The sequence below is a fragment of the Trichoplax adhaerens genome, genomic scaffold (assembly GCF_000150275.1).
Source record: "Trichoplax adhaerens TRIADscaffold_1 genomic scaffold, whole genome shotgun sequence".
Taxonomy (NCBI): Eukaryota; Metazoa; Placozoa; class Uniplacotomia; order Trichoplacea; family Trichoplacidae; genus Trichoplax; species Trichoplax adhaerens.
In genome coordinates this window covers 8,311,132-8,323,374 of record NW_002060943.1, presented here as the reverse complement: position 1 = coordinate 8,323,374, position 12,243 = coordinate 8,311,132, and the positions used below count along the sequence as shown (strand labels likewise).

At 32.3% G+C, this 12,243-nt stretch overlaps 1 protein-coding gene across 1 annotated transcript; it reads right to left on the bottom strand.

Moving 5' to 3' along the window:
* Positions 1-2,597: 2,597 nt before the first annotated feature.
* On the bottom strand, positions 2,598-5,744 carry TRIADDRAFT_19167 (uncharacterized protein; the record flags this gene model as incomplete). Its single annotated transcript, XM_002108073.1, has 4 exons — positions 2,598-2,695; positions 2,807-3,006; positions 3,151-3,184; positions 5,528-5,744. The coding sequence occupies 4 exons, from the start codon at positions 5,742-5,744 to the stop codon at positions 2,598-2,600; spliced, it is 549 nt and encodes a 182-aa protein (XP_002108109.1).
* Between the last annotated feature and the right edge of the window lie 6,499 nt (positions 5,745-12,243).

Here is a 12,243-nt window from a genome sequence, read left to right as displayed (position 1 = left end):
CGATCTTACACAAATTAATTTGGTAACCATCAAGATTAATTAACATCATTCAATGTGACATGCAAGCTAAATCAGCGTCATTTCATAATGATAATGATATAGCTTTTAAAGCATCACTAAATTAATCGATTAAAAGATATCGAATATCTGAAATATGAAATTTATTATGATTTCATTTTGCTATATCAGAAAATCGGTTTACTACATCATGTATTGATACTTTCAATAAAATAACTACAGTTTATTGACTATCATATGTAAACTGGTTTAACCATTTCGATTTCCTGAACTTTTGACATTATTTTTTTGTGAATTTGTAATCCATTAACGAGTTATAGAAATACTAAGGAAGCGTTCTATCCATTTACTACTTTATTACGAATATAACTATTGCCCTATCATTTTTCTAAAAATAATTTATCATCTACTTTACAGATTGTAATAATACCATGAAATAGCAATAATAGAACGATAATTTTGTCATCATACAGTAAACTCTGCAATCTGTGCCAATTGATCAATTGATTTGCTCTTATAACATCTCAAACTTTTTTTTTATTACTTCTGTTATCATCTATAACTGCAAAGTACCATTTATTTTGGAATTGATTTCCTTAAAATTATATATTATCTCGTCTCAAGCTTAGAAGCAATATAAATTCATTTATGTGTTCTTATTTTGTAATCCTGAGTTTATCAAGGGACAGCTGAAGCTATCGCAGTAGTAGGACTTTACTTCAAAACATTTTAATATTAACTTATTGCCAACATACAGTAAAAACCAATAATTATGTCGTCAACTATATGCTCCAATATCATTTACACCAACACATTGTATAGACTCCTACATACTGTAGTTAAACTCATAGTACCTGATTGCAGCATGTATGCTGAAATATAAACCTTCTAATTTACGCATCATCATTGTATCCAGAAACAAGACATTAACTTAATTCATTGCAAAGCCTTGATGTTGCTCTTTTCCTATCGCTTACTAAGAACTTGATATCGGATTTATGGTATACGAGACAATAGTAACTCTTAAGCAACCATTTAAAATTCTCACCATCGAATGGTGATTACAGCATTATCATACCGGTATCGAATGAAATAGGTAAAGAAATTTAGGTTAATAATGTAATTAGACTTTGAAGGCAATAAGTTGCGATTTAATACGCTATCAGGATCTATTCCGTAATCAAATGATCACTTCAGTCGTTTTTAAAAATAAAAGGCATCATCTTTCACCTTATACTTTGATTTTCTGAGTTCGCAGCTGCAATATAGTACCTGTAGTCTAGATTATCGTAACACTCACGAGTAGCCAGCCATCCATCGTTAGATTGTTTCTGCGGCTGAAACATTGCAATCAGCTATTATTGTATAATAAAATGGAAATACAAAAGTTCATTTATTTCAATATACGAAGTAAATGCTTAAATATAGGGATGGCAATTGCACCTCAAAAAAATTCGGCACATGAAAAATTAGATATTAATTTAATTTGCTAACGTTATACACATTTATGACATATAAGAAAAATATATAAGCCCGGTAATGCAGTCATGGATATTATTTTGCCGTAAAGATATGAGCTAAGGTATTTAGCAAGAGACGCAAATATAAGTAAAATAAATTAGAGCTACCGTAACATAAAAACTAAAAATTGTTGCTTAATTGATTAAAGATAGGTTTCTTGCAGTCATGGTCACCTTCAGTTATATCATTTATTTATTTGCCAGGATATTTAAAAGAAGTGCCATGATAAACATTTCTCTTACATTAATTTTAAATTCGGTACTATCTATATATTTTAAAATACGTCTCCATAATCGTTGTGTAGCTCAGGCATAATTCAGCTAATATTTTTACATTGTCTATACTAGAAAATAAATAATTAATCAGCAGATGATTTGGACATAATCTACATTTGTACGCAAGATATAAGTTAAATTGACAATAGTCAATAGTAATCGTAACGCAGGAGTATAAAATCCGTGAATTAAGTTTAAGTTTTCTTGCTTAGCAGACTTCGGTTATAAATTTCTGAAATCGGAAAACAATTTAGTTTCGAGTAAGTATAACTTAAGCGATTGTCTGCCAAAATACTGAAAGCTTCTAAATACGTTATTTAACATGATTTAGCTTCTCTCATCAAAAGGATTAGAAATCTAAGCGAAAGATCTCATTTTTGTTCAAGAAAGTGCTATCACGTTCTTCAAAGAAATTCCCCTAAGTTACTGCATACTCGAAACTACCGTATATTACGAATTGTATCCTTATAAAAATTACTAAACTACAGTACGTTTTCGCTCATCAATAGAAATATTAAGAAGCTTGATCATGCGTATACTTTCCAACATACGATACCTAAAATAGTGCAAATTGGAATAAGGTAATACAGTATACCACTTGTAACTAAAAGAAAAACTGTTAGAAATCCGTGACAATATTTGGTAAATTTTTTGTTGGTCGTACAATGGTAATTTACGCTAGCTAATAATTGTATGGATATTTATTGTAGATGTGCTTGTGTGTTAGTAATTGGGTTTTTTGCAAGCAATAGCGCGATAAATAATGACGTAATTATTATATAATTACGCTATAGAAGTACCTGACACAAAATTTCGGAATAAATTTTCAATCGCAACGTTATCCAAAATTGATATTTCAGAGAAGAATGTAACATTTCCTTCTGTTAAATTTCATAATGTAGTAATTAATTGATTCAGATTATATCATGGTTCACTATCAAAATTAAACTGTAATCATAACTATAGGGTACTAATTCCAAAATTTGCAATACCTGCGAATTTGTTAGCTTCTTTCTCTGATACCGCTCTAGTATTATCTTTATTGCATGTGCTGGTGTTACCGAGTAATAATGTCACGATATTTTCATCAGCATCTGCCATCATATCATGAACCCAATTACGGACGTTATGGAAAGTGTGCCGTTTAGTAACATCATAAATCAATAATGCACCTGCAGCACTACGATAATATCTATATTGCAAAGACAATAATTAGTACTACCGTAATTTCGCAATAGTAATATCTTCAAAGTAGAAGCTAAGGATACGCTTCATACTATTTTTTCTAGAAAATGAAAAATTGGGTAATAGATAGTGTTTACTTATTAATACTTACGAACTATAAAGTCCTCTAAATCTGTTTTGACTTGCTGTAATTTTTTGTAAAGAATATCATTATTATTAATAATAAATTACATACAACAGTAGCAAATATATTTAATTTGCACTATAATTATATAGTAAATAAATTATTATAGTTGTTACGATTAGAGTTAATACCACATTAAGATACTTTACAGGAATGAAAGCTGTTATATGAGCAATATTTATACTGCCAAGTATGATCCTGCAAATAATATGGGATACTTACTAATATACCAAATTTGTACTTCAACAATTTTACCATCAATGTGCATATTTCTGAAAGTAAAGTCTACACCAACGGTACTACCGTAATCAGTGTGGACGTTACCACCTTCAAATTGTGAGTATAGATCTAATTTTTCACAGTCAGGATCACCGAGCAATAATACTAAGGTTGAATAAACGATTACAGTTCATTAGCATTAATACTCTGTTGGTGGAGAATTTTATATCCTAGGCTAATATATTGATCTATACAGTAATCATCGCTTGGATAAAGATATACTCAATGGCATATCGAAAACCGTGACATGATACTTATAATTAGAGTATCAATTAAATTAAGATACCTACAGTAGTATCGTACAAGATCTCGTAAAATCGAATCATAAATGCATCGCTAAATAGAATACCTTTAAAAGGAGCATGGAATTTTAATGGTGAGTTCTCAATAGCATGAACGAACTACACGAAAAAATTAAAACATACAATGTTAGCATTAAATATTCAACATTTATATACTACGGTAATATTATGATTAATACAATAGCCAACAACCACAATTTCTACACATTAGGAGACGATAAATGTGCCAAATGAGTTTAATCATACGCGTATCCTCCTACTCAGCGGCGAATTACCTGCTTTCGATAAATCTCTGTCAAGACAATAACAGTTTATATTAGCAATCTGAATTTAATGTACAGTATTGCTTAGCTTATAAATAGAAAGAAAGGGCTCAATCTATGTTATCCAGACCAGCATTTACTGATCAGCATCCGTAATCGATGATTTCTATAGCCTATACAATTTGATAAGAGTTGATTTCATCATACCTGCCATAAATCGTTGGAATGCACTTTCGACAATAGTAGTGTCAGAAATGCATGTTTCCACATAATACGAAGTTTTATTTTCTAAAAGTAGGAATGCATAATCATTACAGATATTCAGCAATGATAATAAAGTTGAAAGGCATCCTTACACTCCCATTTATATTTTGATGGCAAAATAGACAATTTCTCTGTTATATGTACAGTACATAAGCATAGTGTTAAACTACTCTTAGCTATCAGAAATTAATAGCTCAATCTGATTACCAAACTTTACTTCAGTTTTTGACACAGCTCTTTCCATTCCTTCATTATATTTGCTCGTATTTCCAATTAATAAGGTTACCAATTTATTATCGCCGTAGACATAAGAGTCATTTAACCAATCTCTAATATTTTCGTACGTATGACGTTTGGTAACATCAAATATAAAAATAACCCCAGTTGCTCCTCGAAAATAATACCTAGGGGCCAGATACGCAGTACTGAATGTTAGTATCGCATGATTGGCTCATAAAAATTATTTACATTGACGGTATGACGCATACAGTATACTTTGTAAGTTAGGCTGAAATAGTGTTAAAAATAATTTAATTCACTTACGGGCTTCTAACTGCTTTCAATTGGTCTTGATAAACTAAAATGCAAATGCAAAATTATAAATATTTCAAATTGGAAGTGTAATTTACGCTCATACACTTTTACAATTTTATACAGTTAGCATTTACTCTCTATAAAAAGAAGTACAGCTGATGATTTCAATAAAAACAATCCTGTTATTTTTAAACAAATCATCGCTATAAAAAACTGATATACTCGTATAAAAGAAATCATTCTTTAAACTTGAAATTACTGAAAGGTATCTGTAATTTACTGTAAATGATATTTCTATGTAGGTGCATAATCAGCTGTGGTAGTGAACTCCTCTAATAATTGATAGGTTTGGACAAGAGGAGGAGTATTTAAACTACCGTTTATTCCGAAATACTATATATTTGATGTAAAAAAATTTTAAATGTAAACGTCTACATGCATCCTCTAATATACAAAGTCACAGTATGCAAGAGCTACTAAACTTTATCAATCGATACTAACAAGAGATAATCAAAGAAAGAACTATCGTTTCATTAGCACCAGATCAATTATTGTTCTGTGATATGTTAGAGGGTTACTATGTCTATCCATCGAAATATTTCACGGAAGGAATTAATGAAGATCCAATGTATTTCGATAGTACTACAGGTAGTACACGTATATAGAACATAATAAAGCTACTGACTAGCTATCATCAGTTACCGGTATCCCAAATTTGAGCCTTTACCAATTTGAAACCGATTTTGACACTTTTCACGGCATAGTCTACGCCAATCGTACTAATAAAGTCTACCTTAGGAGAATCTTTATTAAAATAGGAATAAAGTTCCTTCTTTCCAGAGTCAGAGTGACCAAGTAATAGTACTATCAAACAGAAGGATGGAACAAACGAGACTAATATAAGTTTAAGCCGTTTCATGGAAATTTGATCAATACCAGTAAAAATGTAAGTAAAATACTTAACAGTCATCACGGTAGTCACTAACAGCACGTAATACTGTCACGTCTATAAATTCGAGATTACTACACACACTAATAAAATACTGTAATTTATGGGTATGTTAGGGTACGATAATGAAAGAGTATGCGTAAAATTACATAGTTTCCACGAATCTGAGCAGAAAAGCTTTTGCAAAATTGACTACAGTTCCTAAATAGCAGTTAGTACTGTACCGCACGTAATCATGATACCAATATTGAATGATACGATAAGTTGTAGCACAACAAAGATATCAATGAGAGGTTAAATACTTTTTAAAATGAGAGAGCTTCAAAGTACCAGTTAAGTAATGCATTAACTGTACACATACTGTACACAAGTTAAGTGGATGTGGTGAACTATTTTACAATACTGTAGATGATTTTTGTAGATACTGTAAGGTTATGCATTTGTACAGTACAGTATGTTATTGCAAGAGCTTGAAATTGATATACGAGTACACCATCAAACTACAGTATACATATTTATTAATGATAAAACAACATGGTCACGATTCATTAAGATGTTCCTTGTATTGTTAGTAAACATTTCCACGCACACTTGTATACTACTAAGTAAGAGCATACGGTAGTACCTCGTATGCCCATGACAGGAGAGATTCATCAAAGTTATGAAATTGCATTAGTAATTCAAATTAAAGATTAAAACAAAATCTAGTATTCCAATATGCTCAAATCAATTACTAAACACGATGCAAAGTGAAATAATAGTTTTTAAATATTTCTGTCAATCCTATCATTACTTTCAAAGTAGCGCAAATTTCCATCTGTACACATCATTGGCACTATAATGCCTACGCTGATAGCTTTGTTTTAGGTAATAATACCAATGAGTATTGTCCACTATAAAGGAGTTTAATTGTATAATTTTGATTGTGTGTCGATGGTAGTTTATAAGAAATTATGATTACTTCGCTACCGGACAATTTAAATGTGTCCATTGAATTTTCGTATAATCTCTGGATAATTTGCCAGTAACTAGCAAAGATTAACGTAATTAGAATGACACACAGTTGGTCAATAACAAGATCAACAGTTGTGCTTTGCACAGAGTGAAAGTTTTCATGCTTGACCAACTGATCATCTTGTGCTTGAATGAATTATTACAGTACATTATTAACATTTTTATTACTGAACGACAACATATAAATGGTCAACGTCAAAAAAAAGTATCTCAATGAATAAAAGATGTCACTGACGATACTTCAATTGGTCTTTACGATCAAATTACTTGTTCCTGTAAATTGATCGATTCCGTTTACATACTTTATCATCATGCGATGTTAACATCAGATACACGAAGTGCGTAAACAGTACACATTAGTATTAAACTAGAGACGGAACTATTGAAGAATAACATCAAATGAAAATAGAAATTCACTCTTTAACTACTGTACTACCATAAAGATGCAACAAGTCAGAAGTACAAAAATCAATGTAACTCAGTCGATCCAATAAGGTGCAACAGTCGAATACAACGATAAACAAGTTCATCATAACATGGCTACCATTCTCATCCGTAATCAATCACGTTCATCGTACGGTACGTCATCATTTTATTTCATCAATCACGGTACATTTACTATTTGATCCAGTAGTATACTTCTATTATTCTCTAGTAATACAGTAACAAATAAATTAATCCCTACGATGAATAAAAATTAGTTGATGGAATGATGCTCAATCGGGGGAAAGCTATTAAGTCTTCGACTTGTAATTCTATCCAATCAATGAGAATCTACACTCTACGCATTACAGTCTATCGAAATCATATCAAGAATAGAAATGCGAAAAAGTAGCCCAATCTTTTAAACTGAACATGGAATATTTTCATTAATACATAGACCGATACAAGAATGTAAAGAGGGTCATGGTGTTGTTGATATCAACATGACATGTACTTGGGAAATCCGTGTTCGGTCAGTGAAAACGTACCTTTGAAAGTGAAATCATTCCTGCAATCTTGTGAAGCCATTGCAAAGCGTATTTTTTCCTCCGAGAGAGTACGTAATCAGTGATGAAATGGCTGGAATTCTCAAACCTAAGGACATTCAAGACCTATCCGTTACTCTGCTTGAAAACTAACTATTATTTGATCCTATACAGAGATGAACTGTTGTTGAATTGATAACAGGATAGACGTACCTACGATCAATGGAAAGGATTGAAGAATTTCTTGCCAATTTCAATGGCAGTGAAGTTGGTGTACCAGAAAAAAAAAATTCTGATTGACTTCCACTCATGCAATCAATGACCAATGTTATTTCCACGTTGAAGTCAATAGAATGGAGAGTGATTGAAATTCGCAATGGGTTATGGAATATTCAGGATAGAAGCAAGTGGTTTAACAAGTTGACTGGACAAATAAAAGAGTTATTTACAACCTACAGAGTATTTCTACCTCCATAATTAACCAAGGCCAAAGAGAAATTGTTGTAATTATTATTATGGGGATGGAAATCCAAAAAAGAAATAACTTGCCAGTGAAATGGACCAATGCTGACGTGCTATATGAAGTTATTGACCGCAAGTCATCCTGTCGATTGTCGCACAGAAGAGATTGAAGTGACTCTATGATAATGACTTCAAGCTTAGCGCTGATTTGCAGTGACTGCGGGAAAGACAATGGAAAAATGAACAACGTTGTAATGCCGGTTGACTCACCACAGCTTGACTCCTTCGTCATGACAATCGCAATTGAATGGGGGGGGTGTTCGTATTGACGTTGCACACAATGCGCAGTGACAATGTGACGCGCTTATCGACACTACTATTCCCAAAGGTAGACACGATCGAAAACGATTGAAACGCACAACGGACGTACACTGCAGACGGGGCCGTTATGATTCCCCCCAATATACGCCAGCCGGCAACACACACAGTACGAATCTCTACAGTAAGCTATTACACTGGGTGCCGTCTCCACACTATCGGTTCAATACCAACTGAACCCAATTCTAAAATGTAGCACGGACACTAATATCCGACATTTTGAAATATAATATAATTTACTACCTCTTGCTGAAACTGCTCTCGAATAGGTAGTAAAAATATAATTACAAAATGCCGGAGACTAACGTACATTCTTACAGTAACGTAGCAGGCAATCAACTACTGTAGTCATAATTTAGAAATCAATAATAATAACAATACTAGACATCCAGTACTGCAAAAAATAGTATTGTTTTCTACTACATCACATTCCGATTTGCGCTGGCACCATTTCATTTCTTCCAAGTTCATTTTTCAGTCAATATTGGCAAAGAAACAAACTCCTTTCGCCATCGATTCACTGATATAGAATACTGTTTAAATGAGTCATGACTGTCAATTCAAAAATGATTTTCCCAATTTAAATCCATGCTGTTAAAAAATTGTGACAGTGAGTGTTAAAAATAATAATAAAACCAAGCTAAATCACACCAGTCTAGGTTAACTTAATATACCCTTAGCTGGTTGACTACCCTTGAATATTTTGTTATTTTTCCTTAATACTTTGAAAGACTGATATATGATAGCTATTTATGAGCCAAAGTTGTATGAAAATAGAAAGGGCCACCAGTCAATCATAAATAAATCATCAGAGGCTTATTAACTCTCCATTTGGCCATGATGGTATTACAAAAAAAAAACACTTCTTCGTTATGTACAGTATATAGGATACAGCTTGTTCTTTAGCATTCATCATGACCAATCATTTCAAGGATAAAAAAATTGGAAGGTTTTTAGTTGTTATAGAAGCGCTGGGTAACCCATAGTCTTGTTCACTTTCAGTAACTTGGGCGTTTCGTAATAATCCATATTTGCTTTGTTACATCATAATATCGTAGTACAGTCGCGTGGAAGTGAGTGCTGTACAGTAGTAAATAAATAAAGAACTGCCATTGGGGTTTTACCCATATATGCACGTAAGACGTTCTTTACTAGGAATCAATGTCTTGACTTGCATTTTTCGTCATATTGTTTTTCTTCTTCATCACATTTCCGGTGTCGTACTTGCTATAAGCGTATGCTATACAAGAGTTTGTTTCATAGCAGGTTATCTAATCAATAACTACTGTACATCACTGACTAATGCAAATTTAGTGGGTAATCGTTGTCAATTAGGCCTAACCTGCTACTTTTAGAAAGCAAAAGACTAAATAAATAAACACGGTAGCACACCCTAAATTAAGCGATACTAAGAACTAGTAAAAAAGACAGTATTATGATATGTTAATGATTCACTACATTCAATGCTATTTGTCAGTAGCACAGCCGATCTTCGTACAATTATGAAATGTTTTGCTTGATTACTTATGGTATACTGTAGCAGGAACTTTTAATTTCCTCTTAGATGCCCTGACAGCGGAAATTCGTTGCTTTCCATACAGGATTGGTTATGCGAGCGTATACAGCTCTGCCATGAAGATAAAACATCACACACTCTTGATGCTGGAATAACCACGTCTTTTAAATAGACATGTTTTTGATATACAAATAGAAAGCTTGTGTCAAACTCCTTTTTCCAAAATAGTCTTCATCTATTCTTAACTTACCGTAGAAAAGTATTTACTAATATAAGTACATATACGGTGAAGTTATATTGTTTTCGCATGCGTATGCTATCACTATTCCTAAGCTACTTTACAGTAAAGAGATTTATAGTACTATTTCTCTTGATCAACTTTGCGCTTACATTTATTCGTGATTAATAATTGAATGCCTTTCAAAAACAGAATCAACACCATAACTGCTTATCCTTGGCTGTATAATATCGGTACCCCATTACAGCCTATCACTCTATACCACTTGTAATGGATTCTTCGCATAGAAATGCTATTTCACACATTATTTATGTATCGATGTATATTATATGCTGGTGCAACTTGATGTTATTGCATATACTGAATCGGTCGGTTATCAATGACAGTCTTATTGCGGTTACCTGTTGTTAGGCAAACAGCCCATTTCTGTCAAAACTATTCACTTTAGCTACGGTAGTAATTGTATTTAATGTTAATTGTCCACTTTTGATTATGGAATTATACAGAAATGCATATTCGACTGGTGCAGATCTATTGATTCATGGCATATGACCAACCTCTGGCAAGCAGTTAATTACAACAGAAAGAGTATAAAGATTTAAAGTTGAATACTTAATATGGCCATAATTGAAGAGGATGATCATCCTATTAGTTGGAAAATTTAGTTCAACATGCATAGCACAAGGACACGAAAGAATTGCTGAAAAGAATTATGGTTCACTTCTTATCAACCCTGTTGTTATACGCGTAATCCCTTAATAAGGATGCTAGTAAAATTGATACAAAATAGCTTTGTAAATGGAATATATAAATAGTACGATGATGTTAATTAAATGCAAATACATCTCTTCAGAATATACGCGTACTCGTACCGTAATAACGGGTAAGATTTGCTATATAAGGGTAATAAAATGACTTGGAATGTGGTAGATACATACTTCATAATTAAAGCACACTCAAACATTATATTATGCATGGCAACGCAATTTATGAGTTGAAAATTTGATCAGAGGACTTTATACCTGCACTCTATCGTAAAAATTTTAAAGTTGACTAGGTAGTAAAATCCACAGAAAAACGCGAAAATTTTGTATACAGGAACAATTTTTTGAATCTGCTGTAGAATATTATGAGACTTCTAAGTGTAGTACATCCTAAGATTTCTTGACCCGTAGTAAAATTTCACGACATGACTATAAATTACAAGCACTGGTAGTTCAAAATACCACCAAGTAACCTACTCCTGCATAGAATAACGGAAAATTATCAAATTGGTAGATTGACTCAATGGACAAAAGCTTTCAATGCTGTATTAGGGTTCTCTAGCCTTGCAAAAATATGACGTCTAACTCATTTTAGTTCATTCCTACTATCAACAAATTCAGTTTCTGTCATTTAGCCAATATCGTGTTCATTGCTCACTACTGCAAGAAATCAATCATGAAAGTCAGCCATTTCTTTTTTGTTTTTAATCTACAGACAAGTAGAAGGTAAGCATTGTATTTCAACAACAGAACAATCCATTAATGCTGCCAAGATATAAAATAGTCAAGCCAAAACAAATTCAATTATCATAAAGTATTTGTTAGAAAGGATCAATTTCCCTAATAAATTGAATCTATTACAGAACAATCTACTAATGTGTATCTGTATCTAGTAGAGCTTACACAGTTAAATTGAATTCAATAAAATCATTATTAACAGCCAAAATTCATTTGATGGACGAGAAATTGCAATATTAAACAAAGAGTTGACACAATTATAACTTCAGTATAAAATACTTCAATTTTAAGCGATTTGATTTCTGTTAATTTTGTTAATCAAACTATTGTGGCATTATATGAAATCAATAACAATCCTTCTGATATAGAGTAATAAAGCGTATTAAACGAA